At 44.9% G+C, this 12,552-nt stretch overlaps 1 protein-coding gene across 1 annotated transcript; it reads right to left on the bottom strand.

The window, feature by feature from the left end:
- Positions 1-8,472: 8,472 nt before the first annotated feature.
- Positions 8,473-12,337, bottom strand: ath (ATP-dependent RNA helicase DHX33). The gene is made up of 8 exons (XM_014362701.2): positions 12,287-12,337; positions 11,746-12,197; positions 10,910-11,527; positions 10,590-10,822; positions 10,173-10,523; positions 9,903-10,101; positions 9,551-9,827; positions 8,473-9,268 (listed from the first exon to the last, which is right to left on the bottom strand). The coding sequence occupies exons 2-8, from the start codon at positions 11,964-11,966 to the stop codon at positions 9,092-9,094; spliced, it is 2,076 nt and encodes a 691-aa protein (XP_014218187.2). The 5' UTR covers positions 11,967-12,197; positions 12,287-12,337; the 3' UTR covers positions 8,473-9,091.
- Between the last annotated feature and the right edge of the window lie 215 nt (positions 12,338-12,552).

The following is a 12,552-nucleotide window of genomic DNA, read 5'->3' as shown; positions in this document are numbered from 1 at the left end:
TTCGCGTGGGGCACAGAGTAGAGTCAGATGAAAAAAAAATTGTTTTTTCTTCTCTTTTTGTTTTTTAAAAGCACATTCGGATATGTAACGGAGAGTGCACGCGCACGATAATGGGACAAGAGGAGCCGAGGGCAAAACGAAAATCAAAACACGAGGACGTGGTTTCCCCATTAGCTGCGACTATACGTTTGTGTACTGCATCTTCGCTAGAGGATACAATTATCCCGTCGCGTCTCCTACAGGTGTGCATCGTACGCGAGGCGCGTGTTTGCATACACATTACGCGGGTTGAGCTTAAGAACAACTTATTTTTCATTCCGGATAAAATTCACTGCGACACGGGGGCTTGGCTTGAATTATTCTCTCTTTTGTCGTGACCAAGAGCGCATATGTATATATACATGCACGTCGAGGGCCCCTGCACGAGTCGGCGTGTCGTTAAAATAATAATTGTTATGGTAATAATAATAATAATCAGCGAGCGCATTCGTGCAAATGACCGCAAGAGTAGTGCGCCCCCCCCCACCCCCATTATGATGCCGTACGTTTGACAAATACGGTAAACGTACGTGTTTAAATATATAATATGTGTGCGTGTAAAGTCGGGAGGAAGCGTATTGTGGATTTCACACGCGTACTGTATACATTGCAACGCTGTTTTTAATATATTCCCAATGGAATATTAACAAGTGAAACAACAACAAATTGTACGAGAGCGTGAATTAAAATTTTCCAGCCGAACGCGCAAAGCCAGCCGATCGAGATTTTATGATTCATCGTTCGAACGGAAACGTTTCCTAGCACCTTGTATACACCAGTTGTTTACCCTCGTCCTACTTTCACGGGTAATAATATTTACACGCTCCCGCGAGAACCCTTTCGAGGGGGGCACTAATCACACTTGCCCGTACTTGCACACACCTTGGATTAAGAGCTGGAGAGAGAAAAAAAAAAAAAAAAAAAAAAAAAGAGTAAATATATAAGGTACACGTCCTGTTTACCGAAAGATTTATCGAGGCCAAAGTGGCCGCTCCTCGGGATGGAGGGTCGGGGAAAATCCCTCAAAAATCCGATATCGCGGCGGCGGCGGCACTCTCTGCATGAGTTACGCTAAAAAGGTACGAGGTCAGGGCGAAATTACCGCGCCGAGGGGGTGTACGGTACAACCCTGTGTGGCCCTACATCACCTTAACGGCCCGCGTGTACGTAAGTACACCTATGGATTTAAAAGCAAAATAAAAAAAAGATTTGGTATAGAGAGAGAGAGAGAGAGGAACACGCGTATGTTGCACGTATGAAGGGCCCGTCCACACACCCACACCAAAGTCCCACCTCAAGGGGCTTGTTGTCCCTTCTCCCCTTGTTAGCGTAATGGTTCATTACTCGGATTTTTTAGGGGCTCAGCCGTCGCGGGTGTGTTTGCGGCGACTATATGCATAATAGAGCCAAGACAATGGGCCGGCCCGACTAGACGACGGCGGAAAGTTAGAGCCACTCCGTCTCGGACCGTTTGTCACGCCCCGCGAACATTCTTTTCATCCGATGCGCCCGCGCGGATTGTTGTTCGCGCAAGGGAAACCTCCCCTGGGGACGGAAGAACTTTGCCCTCCTCTGCGAACCCACTATATACCATTTTTGCGGTTTACGTTTTTTTTTTTTTTCTTTTTTTTCTTCTTTTTCTCGCGTCGGTTGTTCCATTGATTCGCCAAACTGACCCCCGTGTAACGGTATACGGGGCCAATGAGCATTACGACCAAACGAAATTACACACCTATCCCCGCTTGGGCGTGTACGGTGTTTGCGAGCGTTAAATTGATTTCGTTTTAACGGATTTACTCCGGCCTTTCAGCTCCCGCGTCGAGAGCACGCTGTGTTGCTCTTTTTTTTTTTTTCATCCCCCGAGAGGGGGGAGTTGCGGCTGGAATTAGGAATTAATTTACATTTTGAAGGCGCTCCTCTAGCTGAATATTCATTTTTTTTTTTTACATGCGCGTGATGATGAAAAAGCCGGACCATCCACCCGAGCGTGTGTGAAGGGAGGGGGATGTATACAAAGCGAGAGCATCAGCACCAATTAAGCGAAAAAGCTCCTCTATTACTACTAATTGAGGGTTTTCAGGGCGAAGAGATTCTTTGGGGATTGAATTACTTTTCCATCAACGGAAGGATTAAAAGTCCGAAGGGTGTTTCATTGGACGTACGTTTTAATTAAATGCGCATACGTATGTAACCAAAAAAGTGGATAACGACATGTCGAGCGTTGGTGCTCACCTGTCTCGTTTTGGTTTTCCCCCCCCCCCCCCCCCGCGTTTCGAAAAAAACTCTACTTCGATATTTGAGCACCAATGCGTGAGGGCTTTCTCGCGGATGGCTGGAAATATGCGAATCGGAAGGGAAAAAACTGAGCGAGGGAGCGAGGGAAATCACGTGTATTTCGATTAGCCTTTTTTTTCGCCTCCCCCTCCCCACGCCCCCCCCCCGCAACAATAAGAGGTCGAGAGTTCGCGCTTCTGTAACGACTATTTGATTTTATCGCGGCCGCCAGTGTATATGTATATCTGTATATGTGTGTGTGATGATTGTTAGAGTTAAAAAAGGAGAGTATTTGAGCAAAAGGGGGCGAATCGAGAAAAATAAACAGCATCAATTTCCCGCGGTTTATCTGCACAAGCGCCGTCAATCTTGTAATTAAAGGCAAAGGGGGCGGTGAAAAATCGTCCTTTGACGGGGGAAAGGGGGAGAGGCCCACTTAGATATAAGCCCTGAAATTGATTTATCATCGATCCCCACCCTTCGCCGCAGCGCTCTCGTTGTGGAAAATGAAATTAAGCCCTCCGGGGCAGGGGGGGAAAAATTCAAAGTGACGCCGCGACTGACTTAATTTCACCGGAACGAGCGGGCAACACGGTAGCGCTCAATTAAAAAGTAAAATTTCACTCCGCGAGGGGGGCGAGTCTCGCGTGATTTAATTAAATTGAACCTTAAACCCCGATTTGATTAAAATTACGCGTCCTCGCGCGGGACGCTCCATTATAAATATACAACTTTACAAGTATATTAGTATACAGTAGGTTGCTTTTACTACCGATTCTTTTTTTTTTTTTTCAACCAACGTATCTGAAATCGAATGCGAGAGGCAAGAATCAAAGTCCCCCTGGAAATTCAAAACTTTGCTCAATCTAAATAAGCTTTATATAGTCCCACGAGAAAAAAAAAAAAAAAAAAAAAAAAGAGCCGTGGTAGGATGAGGGGCGGGGGAGCAACGAGGCGCGAAATTAACGAAACCCAGTTACCGTTAACAAACCGCTCGCGCCGGCAAAGTTTAGCACCGGTGTATAACCAACTCCCCGCGTCCCGTTAATGCGGCAAACGAAGCGCATCCCTCGAAGTGTGCGTCTGTATATAACACATACACAGTACTCCCCCCTTCCTCCCTCTACCCTCTTCAACCACCCTTCTTCTCTAATTGCCCGTATTAATTATTCCACGCGCATTATGTGCTTCTTCGACGATCCGGGAAAGCCTATCATCCGTTCGACCCGACTTTGACCTCGAAATGCAACGTATTCATCTCAGCACTTTGGTTACAGCTTATTGTATGCGTATATGCCATTCGAAAGGAAAAGAGGTTGGGCTTTTCTTGTTCCGGGATTGGGTCACAAGTAATAGTTATAATAATAATAATAATAACAACAAATGGTAGTAAGTATTACGTATATATTACCAAGCGGGTGAGGCTCGGGCCATAAAATACACACTGCTATAGGCGCGTATAATAATGTAGTATACACGAGTCGCGTGCACAACGCGCAAACACAATCAAGTACGTATACACCTACATACATAATACTGGAGTTGAAGAGGGCCATGGGCTACCAGGTGGGGTCACTGGGTATAAGTGCTCGGGAGGGAGCGACTAGTGACACGTTAAGAATTGAAACGATGTTCGGGGGCATGGAAAATTTTCCTCGTGTGTGTGTGTATGTGCGCGGGTGCTTCGAATTTTACGCTCCTCCGGTGCAGGCAGCACCCGAACTTGAAAGAGCGAATTGTCAAGTTTGCCCGAGAAGCTATACAGGATTGAAATTGAATTGGAAGACGAGTTGTGTAATATTATAATACATATATGTGTATGTATGTGCGCGCACGTGGATGGACCGCCGGTGGGAGGTTTATACGTATATACACATTGTATAACAAGAGGGCAAGTTTTCTGCGACGAGGAGGAGAGATAAATTTAAAACTCTCGTGCAGTGGTACGTCGTCGGGGGGGACCAAGGAAGATGAAGGAAAAAAAAATCGAGCTCCCTGGCTTCATTTGAAAACAGTGCCTTCTCTCTCTCTCGTCAAATTCTCCTTTACTCTCGTATACGGTCGCAGAAACTGCGTGTACACTCGTCCGCCGTGTATTTCCCTTCTCCTCGCGCTGCAACTGAAAATCAATATGGGAGTTATCGAGTTAAACGGACACGCATAAATGCTTGATAAACATTGACTCTCTTACTCTCGAGACAAGTGAAACGTGTGTTATATACAGGTCACCCACACAAGTGGTAGAGCCGCGGGGGGGCCGAGAGAAAGTTCGGGTACGTCGGTCGATCGATTTCGGGGTTGGACGAGCGATAACAATCGTTATACCCGTCTATTACATGTAGCTTTTGAAGATACATATATTACACGTATAATATCCGGGAAGCCGTAGTTTCGCCGTGCGACGACTGTAACGACTATTCGAACAACTTGGCAGAGAGTTACCCTGAAATTAAATGTCCCGGAAGCAGTAAGTAAGTAGACGGTATAGGTAGGCGAGCTCATTGTCTATGTTTACTTACTTCCGCGGGTGGATGAATATTTTCCCATATATAATACGCGTCGTCGAAGAGGGATGCGATATTGACTTTTAATGCATTTGGCTGTGCTTGCATTATGAATGTGGGACGCATGAGCCGAGGAATGGAATTATGTTTGCTCTTCGGATGCAGCTAGTACATCCGAGACGAGCGCGGCAAAAGTACTCTTTTTTCTTCTTTTTTCTTTACCGATTTTTCAAACACGTTTTCCTCCACATGCAAGTGTATACCCATATGCGTTTGTACGTGGTTAATATTGAAGTTGACTTTTGAACTGCACATGTTGAATCTTTATTCCAGCGAGGGTAGGTTACACACGGTCTCTCGGACCACTCGATTACCTTTAACTATAGAGTGCGCGCAATGTACGGATAACTTATAGATAAATCAAGCCGGTCCCGGTACATGCATACAATACCAACTACCACTGATGCCATCCCTTCCAACCCCCTTAGCGCGCATTACACGATTATCGCTCATTCGATGTAGTAACTCGAAATTCCTTTGAGTGCGATGTCATTTCAAATCCGATAATGCGTTGAAATCACGGCCCTCCCCACCCCCCAGCCAAATTTTCGCTCCATTAGACCGAACTCGCCGGCTTTCCGGATGTGGTGTGTCATGGATGGATTTGAAATTTCCCCCTTTTTTTCCCCCCCTTACTCCCCGCGCGGGGTACACGCCACCGTGAACTTCTCCAGAAAGATTTTCACGTTCCACTTCCTTTTGCTTTCTTTCTCTCGCCGGGTATATAATTATGCAGATTCGTTTTTCCTCGTTCCCATTCAAAGCGCGCGCGCGTGTATACACGATGTGTATAAGAAAAGAGAGAAAAAAAGGGGGGCACGGGGGGTTGGACCCGGGGAGACTTTTAACTTGAAATAACTAGAGAAATGCCTCGTTTTTAATCTGGAACCGGAGAAAAAGGCGGGGGAAGGAAATTTCCTCGGCAAAGCCAGACGGGGGAGGGGGGGGGGAAGAGAGGGAAAAAAAAAAGACACATCCGAGTGGGGAAAAAGAAATTCCGGCGCGTTCCCGCCGAGGAAAATTGCGTCCAAAACTGGATTAAGTTTTCGCGACCCATTTGAAGAGAGGGGGGTGGGGGAGATCGGCTGCGAATCCGCTGAAAAACTTCTATACTGGTTGTCGCGCGGAATATAAAAACTAAGCCCAGTGCTCCCGCGGGCGGAGCAAAACAACGGGAGAACAAACTCGGTTTTGCCGTTTAATCATATAGGGATGAGCTCGGATTTTTGGGTGAAACAAAAAAACAAATAGGATCACTCGGCTCTATAATACACTCCAGTTTCACTGTCATCCGTTCGGGTATAATCAAAGATGGTCCAATTAAAAAGCCCCTGGCTCCAATGACGAATCGTCGCTCGTCACATCTCGATGTCAACCAATCCACACTAGATAAAACACTGGCTGGCGTCTCGGAGTAGTGCAACCCATAAATATGCACCCAAGATGCCAGTGGAGGAGCGCTCTAAGTCAACCCCTACGTACGGTGTGTATACAACACATATGATGGGGTGCGAAAGGAGTGACGCCGAGAGGAGAGAAATTCCACGCGGGGGGGACGCATAGCAAAGCCATATCAGCCGAGGGGGACGTGCTGCAGGTGACGGGGCGACTCGCGCACGCTGCACACGTGATGACAACACGGTGGTGTATATATAGGGCGCACATCGACATCAGACACCAGACTCGGGAATCGCTCGGTCGGGGGAGAGTAAGTACATCGATGGGAACGAGGTGACGCCGAGGACGGCGATGATGATAAAAAGAAAAGACGATTTCCAAAGAGCAGTAGATAAAAGAGGGGGTTGAAAACCAATAATAAAAAAAAAAGAAAAAAAAGAGGACTACACAAAAAAAGATCACAGGCTTGCGGGGGGGTGGCGGAGCTTATTCAGCAGCCGAGGCGCGCTTTCACCCACACCCGCACGTATGTATACACACGTACAGCTTGCGGGGGGGGGGGTGGGCTCGTTCCCCTCTTTGTATGCGTGGGTCTTTCGCGCTCGCGCGCGCTCGTCGAGCGGCAGTGGCAGAGGCAACAGCACGTACACCCCATATTGATTTTAGTCGTCTTCAACAACCATCGCACGCTTCACCACTACCAATGCTACATACACACACTACTCATGGCTGTACTCGTTGCGTGTACAATACCGTCTACCGCCACAAGCCTGTTACTCTGTACCCACTTTCATGTACAGATGTATGTAGTGCCTAGACCATATTTTGCTACAAGTAGCGAGAGCTCTTTTCTCGCCAGCGTTTTACTACACGATACATGTACGTGGACATATGCGTACGCAAACTCGAGAACGAGATCTGCAGCCGTAAAATTGTTTTATTTTTCCTACCCCTCCACCTTTTGGTTTCTTCTTTCCTTACAGACGTGTGTACGTATGTACACTTGGCCCCGTCAGCTTTTTTCTTGCTTTTTCCTTCTTCTTTCCCAGGAAAACCATCGCCAGCTACGAGCCATACAAATTTTTCCTCCTGCCGTCCTCGCTGACCAGTTCATCCTGTAACACGTTGGTTTTTTTGCATACGCACATAAGTATATGTATGTACTTGCAGGCAGAGTCGTCCTGCGAGAGGATCGGCGCGTTCATCGGTCTCCCAGCTGCTCGTGATAAGTGCGATACTTACCACCCTTTCCTCCCGTTCTTTTGAAGAGACCTCGACTGATGTGCTCTCTCTCGCTCCCTTCTGGCTCTTCCAGCACTTAGAGAGAGAGAGATAGAGAGAGGTGTATGGGGGGTGTAAGCGAGACCTGCGGATTTGCTGGCACGACGAGCCGTCGCTTAAAATGGGCTCTTTCTCCGGGCGAAGTGAATTTTTCAGCGGATAATCCCATACCCGTGTACGATGTGTGCGCGCGAGAGACGGTCCTCTTCGTAGGTATAAACACATATGTATATTTTATGGGATGACGATTCGCTCGGATGTAGAGGAGCTCCTTTTCTCTTCTTTCGCTTCGCGCGACGATACAGTGCTTAACTGAAAATAACTTTGGTAACGTGGTAAATATATCGTTGCGTTTTTTTCCCCGGATCTCTTTTCGATCGGGTGGCACATTATTCTCTTTTTCCCGTATAGGTATAATTACGTTTTGCCGCTGAATCGAAGCGCGAATTATCGGGCCATCAGACAGGCGTCTTTTTTCTTGCTCGGTAACGGCAGCTGGTTCGTTTTATATTTAACGCTAAAATGCCCGACGGGAGGTGCTTGGCTGCGAGACGGATGTATCAATTAGTCCGGTATTTGCATAAAATATCACGTTAATTGCGTTGCTGATGATGATAGATATGGTTGGTCTCGTATCTTTTTTTTTTTTTTTTTTTTTTTTTTTTTTTTTTTTTTGCTTATTTTCGGGTCACGCGATTGGATAAATTAAGGCCGAGAGCTGAAAATTAAATTATTTTGACGTTTATAAATGCATGACTGACTTGAATTTAATCATCGATTTGGTTAAATGTTGATTCAATCCAATGGTCACATAATAATTATGGGAGAGAGTTAATCAAGATATTGACTTTGGTGTAATCAATTTTATTCGAATTTTTTTTTTGTACAGAAAATTCGTATTCTGATAATGTATACACATAAAAATGACGATTTCAAGTAAACATATTTTTATAAAATTCCTAATTCGCTTTAACAAAATTATTAAAGGTTTTTTTTTTTTTTTTTTTTTTTCTTCGTAATCTTATAAAAAACTAGGCTCAACTAGGAGAGAAAGATCTTTGCAATGACAAACAGTTTTTGTTCTTCTTCAAATACAAAAAGAAAGAAGAGTGGTATTCTTGTCGCGCTTTACTCATAAATTTGTACTCTATTTGCTATATAAAATGGCCGCGATTTATATACATGCTTTTGATAAAAACTGTACATTAGTGTAAAATCAATTCGTCAAATCGTTGGAGCACTATACTTTCTATATTTTATAACGTTAACTTTAAATGTTCCTTATTTATAGTTGGAGAATATTTGTAAAAATCTATAGTTCTTCCAAGGAAAAGAAAAATAAAGTAGCGTTTCGTTTACTCAAAGAAAAAAAAACAATAAAAGAAAAATTGTTTCAAGTAAAAAACTAAATAATTAAATGGATTTAATGGATGTTGAAAACTTCCGTGATTATATCAAACGTAATAAAATAAACATTTATAGATCAATGAACAGAAGCAGTGATATAACGATAGAAAAATACCAGCTCACATTCCTCATTCCTTTTTTCCGGACGATCCAGACTTTTCTTTCATCCACGTTGGATCTATGATCGAAAGCCCTCGAATGTAGCACCTTCCGGTAAGTATAACCTCAGTAAAAAGCACGAGTTGGGGTTTCGTGCCGTGAAGTACCGAGGATGGATGGATTGCGACGGGGTAGCGAGAAGAAATCTGGAACATTGAAAAATAACATACATATTTTTTGAGACAAACACACGAAAGGAATAATAAGGAGATTAATGACAAAACTTACAAAGGTTCATTTATTTCATAAAAAATCATTTTTACAATATAAACGAGGTAACTGAATCATTGGTAGCAAACAATCAGATAAAGTAAAGAACCAACACCATCACGAAAAAAATTGAGTCCCGTTTGAAAGAAGGAGGCGAGGAAGAGGAAAAACAGGAATGCGACGATCCTAACATTTTTAGCAACGAAAAGCACAATTACCGAAACGTAACTCTGGTCCCTCTGCATCTCGGCCACGTTCTCCCGCAATCCTTCGAGCATAGCTCTCCGAAGGCATTCCGTGTCATTTCCACAGCTCATCTTTTCGAGCTTGGCCCGCTCGGTAAGTGTGGCCAGTTGCTTTCTAACGTTCTGAGCGTAATCCAAATTCCTAAAATGCAAAAAATTTTCTTGGCACCAGACCTTCTTCTGTTGCGCGTTCAAAAAGCCCTTGTATACGTTGAGCAGCGTCACGTGGTCCCCTTCTTCCGATACGAATCTAAAAGTTTGAATGAAAAATTTGTTAAAAATTGGAAAACAAAAAGGGTGATCAATTGATTAAAAAACACTTTACTTTGATCTGGCAGCCAGTGCTTGTTGACGTTTGGACGGTGGTTCGGAGAATACGTTCTCGCTCGATAAGAGCGCTATCACAGTCAGGGCTTCTTCAAGACACTTGTGTTCAACAGAGGCGAGAATGACTTTTGTGAAACGTGGGTCAAGAGGGAACAGAGACATCGTTCTACCAAGTGTCGTCAGGTGTGGCGGAGTACCTGAAATAATATTTTCCTTCTATTGAAACGTACAAGAGGAAACATTCGAGTCAGCAATAAGAGTTACCAACCTTTGACGGCTCCCAATTTTTCCAAACACTTGACAGCCGAATTTATCGATTCCTCGGGAGGCTTGTCCATAAAATCAAAGGTCGTGATATCAATTCCAATGGCAAGCAATTGAAGCGCGACTCCAGCCAACGAGCATCTTTGAATTTCGGGTACCGGCATTTCTTTGAGTTTTTCGAACTCCTCGAGCGTGTAAGTACGATAACACTTTCCAGGAGCCTCCCTACCAGCCCTTCCCGTCCTCTGCCAAGCTTGTGCTTTCGATATTTTATCTATCCTTAGCACATCTAATCCCGTAGTCGGATGATGCGTTCGCTCTTTAACCATTCCTGAGTCTATCACGCTCCGAATCCCTTTGGAGATAATTTTGTATACATAAATTTGATAAATGAAAATTCAATTTGATTGCATGTATTTACCTCCGATAGTTACTGACGTTTCAGCTACATTTGTAGCTAATACTAGTTTCCTCATTCCCGGCGGCGAGGGTTTAAATGCTTCAAGTTGTTGGTGCGTCGGCAACGCTGAATACAGAGGAAATACTTTGAGTGGCGGATAACCTTTACCATCCAGTTGCTTGGCTGCTTGTCTAGCGGCCGTTGCTGCAGCTTCGATTTCCTCTTGTCCCGTTAAAAATACTAAAATGTCTTCGCTGAAAACGAAAAAAAAAGAAAAAAAAAAAAAAAGGAATTAAACACATGAAGCTATTCAACGTACAAGGATGAAATTCGAAGCTTACTTTGGCGGGCTTTCTCTGTGTATTTGAAAGACCGTGACCATAGCTGCAAATGCGTAATCGTCCTGTGACTTTTTCGTGTGGAACATTTGAACCGGATGCTGCCTGCCCTCCAGGTATATCGCTGGGGCGTTAAAGTACTTAGTGAACTTGTCCACGTCCATGGTGGCCGACATGACGAGGAGCTTCAGCGGCGGCATATTTTTGTGCGTCCTCAGTTTTTGAGCTCTTCGGGCAACGCCGAGCAACACGTCGGTATGCACAGATCTCTCGTGAGCCTCGTCCAGTATAATGACAGAGTAGTCGGACAGAACCTCGTCGACCATGGCCTCCCTGACCATCATACCGTCGGTGAGGTACTTTATCCTGGTCTGTGCGGATGTGACATCTTCGAACCTCACGCAGTAGCCCACCAGCTTGCCGGGAATTGTGTTCTGCTCTTGAGCCACCCTCTTGGCTACGCTGACAGCTGCTACGCGCCTCGGTTGAGTAATGCCGATGCAGCCGTTTGGTCCAGCCATGCCGGACGTCAGCAGTAGTTGTGGGATTTGCGTCGTTTTTCCACTGCCGGTCTCGCCTATGATTATCAAGGTGTTGTTTTTTCTGATCTCCTCTAGTAATCTGCGAACAAGAACAAATTAGTTCGTTTGAGTATTCCCGCCAGAAAATACCATCGGTCGCTAAAGCAGATATTGGTTTTTTTGAACCACGTCGGTAAGTACGGAACACTATATAGGTATATGGAGCAGTCTTGTCAACTGACATGATATGGCGAGAGTGCGAGCATGAAAACAAAGAATGAAAACAAAAAAAAAGAACAAAAGGACGGTCTTACTTACTTTTTTCTGAGTTTGTAAACAGGCAGGGATTTTCTTTGTTGCTGCAGGCTGAGTACAGGTTTCTCAGGAAGGTTATTAGCCCTGAAGCCGTTGGCAGTCGGTTGCTTGGACGAGTCCTCGCGTTTGAGCAATTTGCTCGGGCCCTCGGGGAAGACGACGAGACTGGCCGGCCGCTTCTTCAGCAGACCGAACTTGGAGTCGGTGTTGTCGTGGACGCCCATCTCCTTAGCTGTCTTTGCCCGAGTTCAGCCCTCGTCTCGGTGATGTTTTCGATCCACGATGGTTTACGTTCCACACAAAACGACAGAAGAAACGCGCACGTGTTGCGCAGTTTTGAGCAGCTGATCCAATGTTGTATAGGTATGGCGCGACTCAGCTGATAATTGCTCGTGGTTACCTCCTCGCCACCAGCAACATCCGTACCAGCACCGTGTGTGCGTCGAAGAAGCCAACTACTTATAAGAACATGTTCGATTACTAAAACTCGACTGATACGAGAGGACGTTTTGAGTTAAAACTATTGACGTCGACAGGTACTTACTAACTACTGCACCAAACCAAGTCAACCATGCAAATGCATTTTAGGAGCTTTAGCTCTTTTTCGTACGGCAAACGAAATATATCTATTATCTATCCACCTTTTACTTGCATAAGTTTTTACTTATACCTATATACAAAGGAGAGATCTCTCCTCTTTCTCTTTTATTCTGCGAAATATTTTTCCCTTTCCCCCTCCCTTATTACAGTCTTGCCAGCTTTGGATGTTGGTTACACTATCTGGGGAATTTCACTGCTTTTACAGCCTGC

This window comes from Copidosoma floridanum, unplaced genomic scaffold, assembly GCF_036245765.1.
Source record: "Copidosoma floridanum isolate Cflo_tuat_1 unplaced genomic scaffold, Cflo_Japanese_pri ptg000032l, whole genome shotgun sequence".
Lineage (NCBI taxonomy): Eukaryota > Metazoa > Arthropoda > Insecta > Hymenoptera > Encyrtidae > Copidosoma > Copidosoma floridanum.
The sequence above is the reverse complement of the archived record's forward strand: the minus strand, read 5'-3'. Positions and strand labels throughout refer to the sequence as shown.

Coding starts and splice junctions, on each gene's coding strand:
- ath (XM_014362701.2), bottom strand. CDS start 11,966: ATGGGCGTCCACGACAACACCGACTCCAAGTTCGGTCTGCTGAAGAAG. Junction 11,528..11,745: donor GTTTACAAACTCAGAAAAAA/GTAAGTAAGACC, acceptor TCTTGTTCGCAG/ATTACTAGAGGAGATCAGAA. Junction 9,828..9,902: donor GCACTGGCTGCCAGATCAAA/GTAAAGTGTTTT, acceptor TCAAACTTTTAG/ATTCGTATCGGAAGAAGGGG.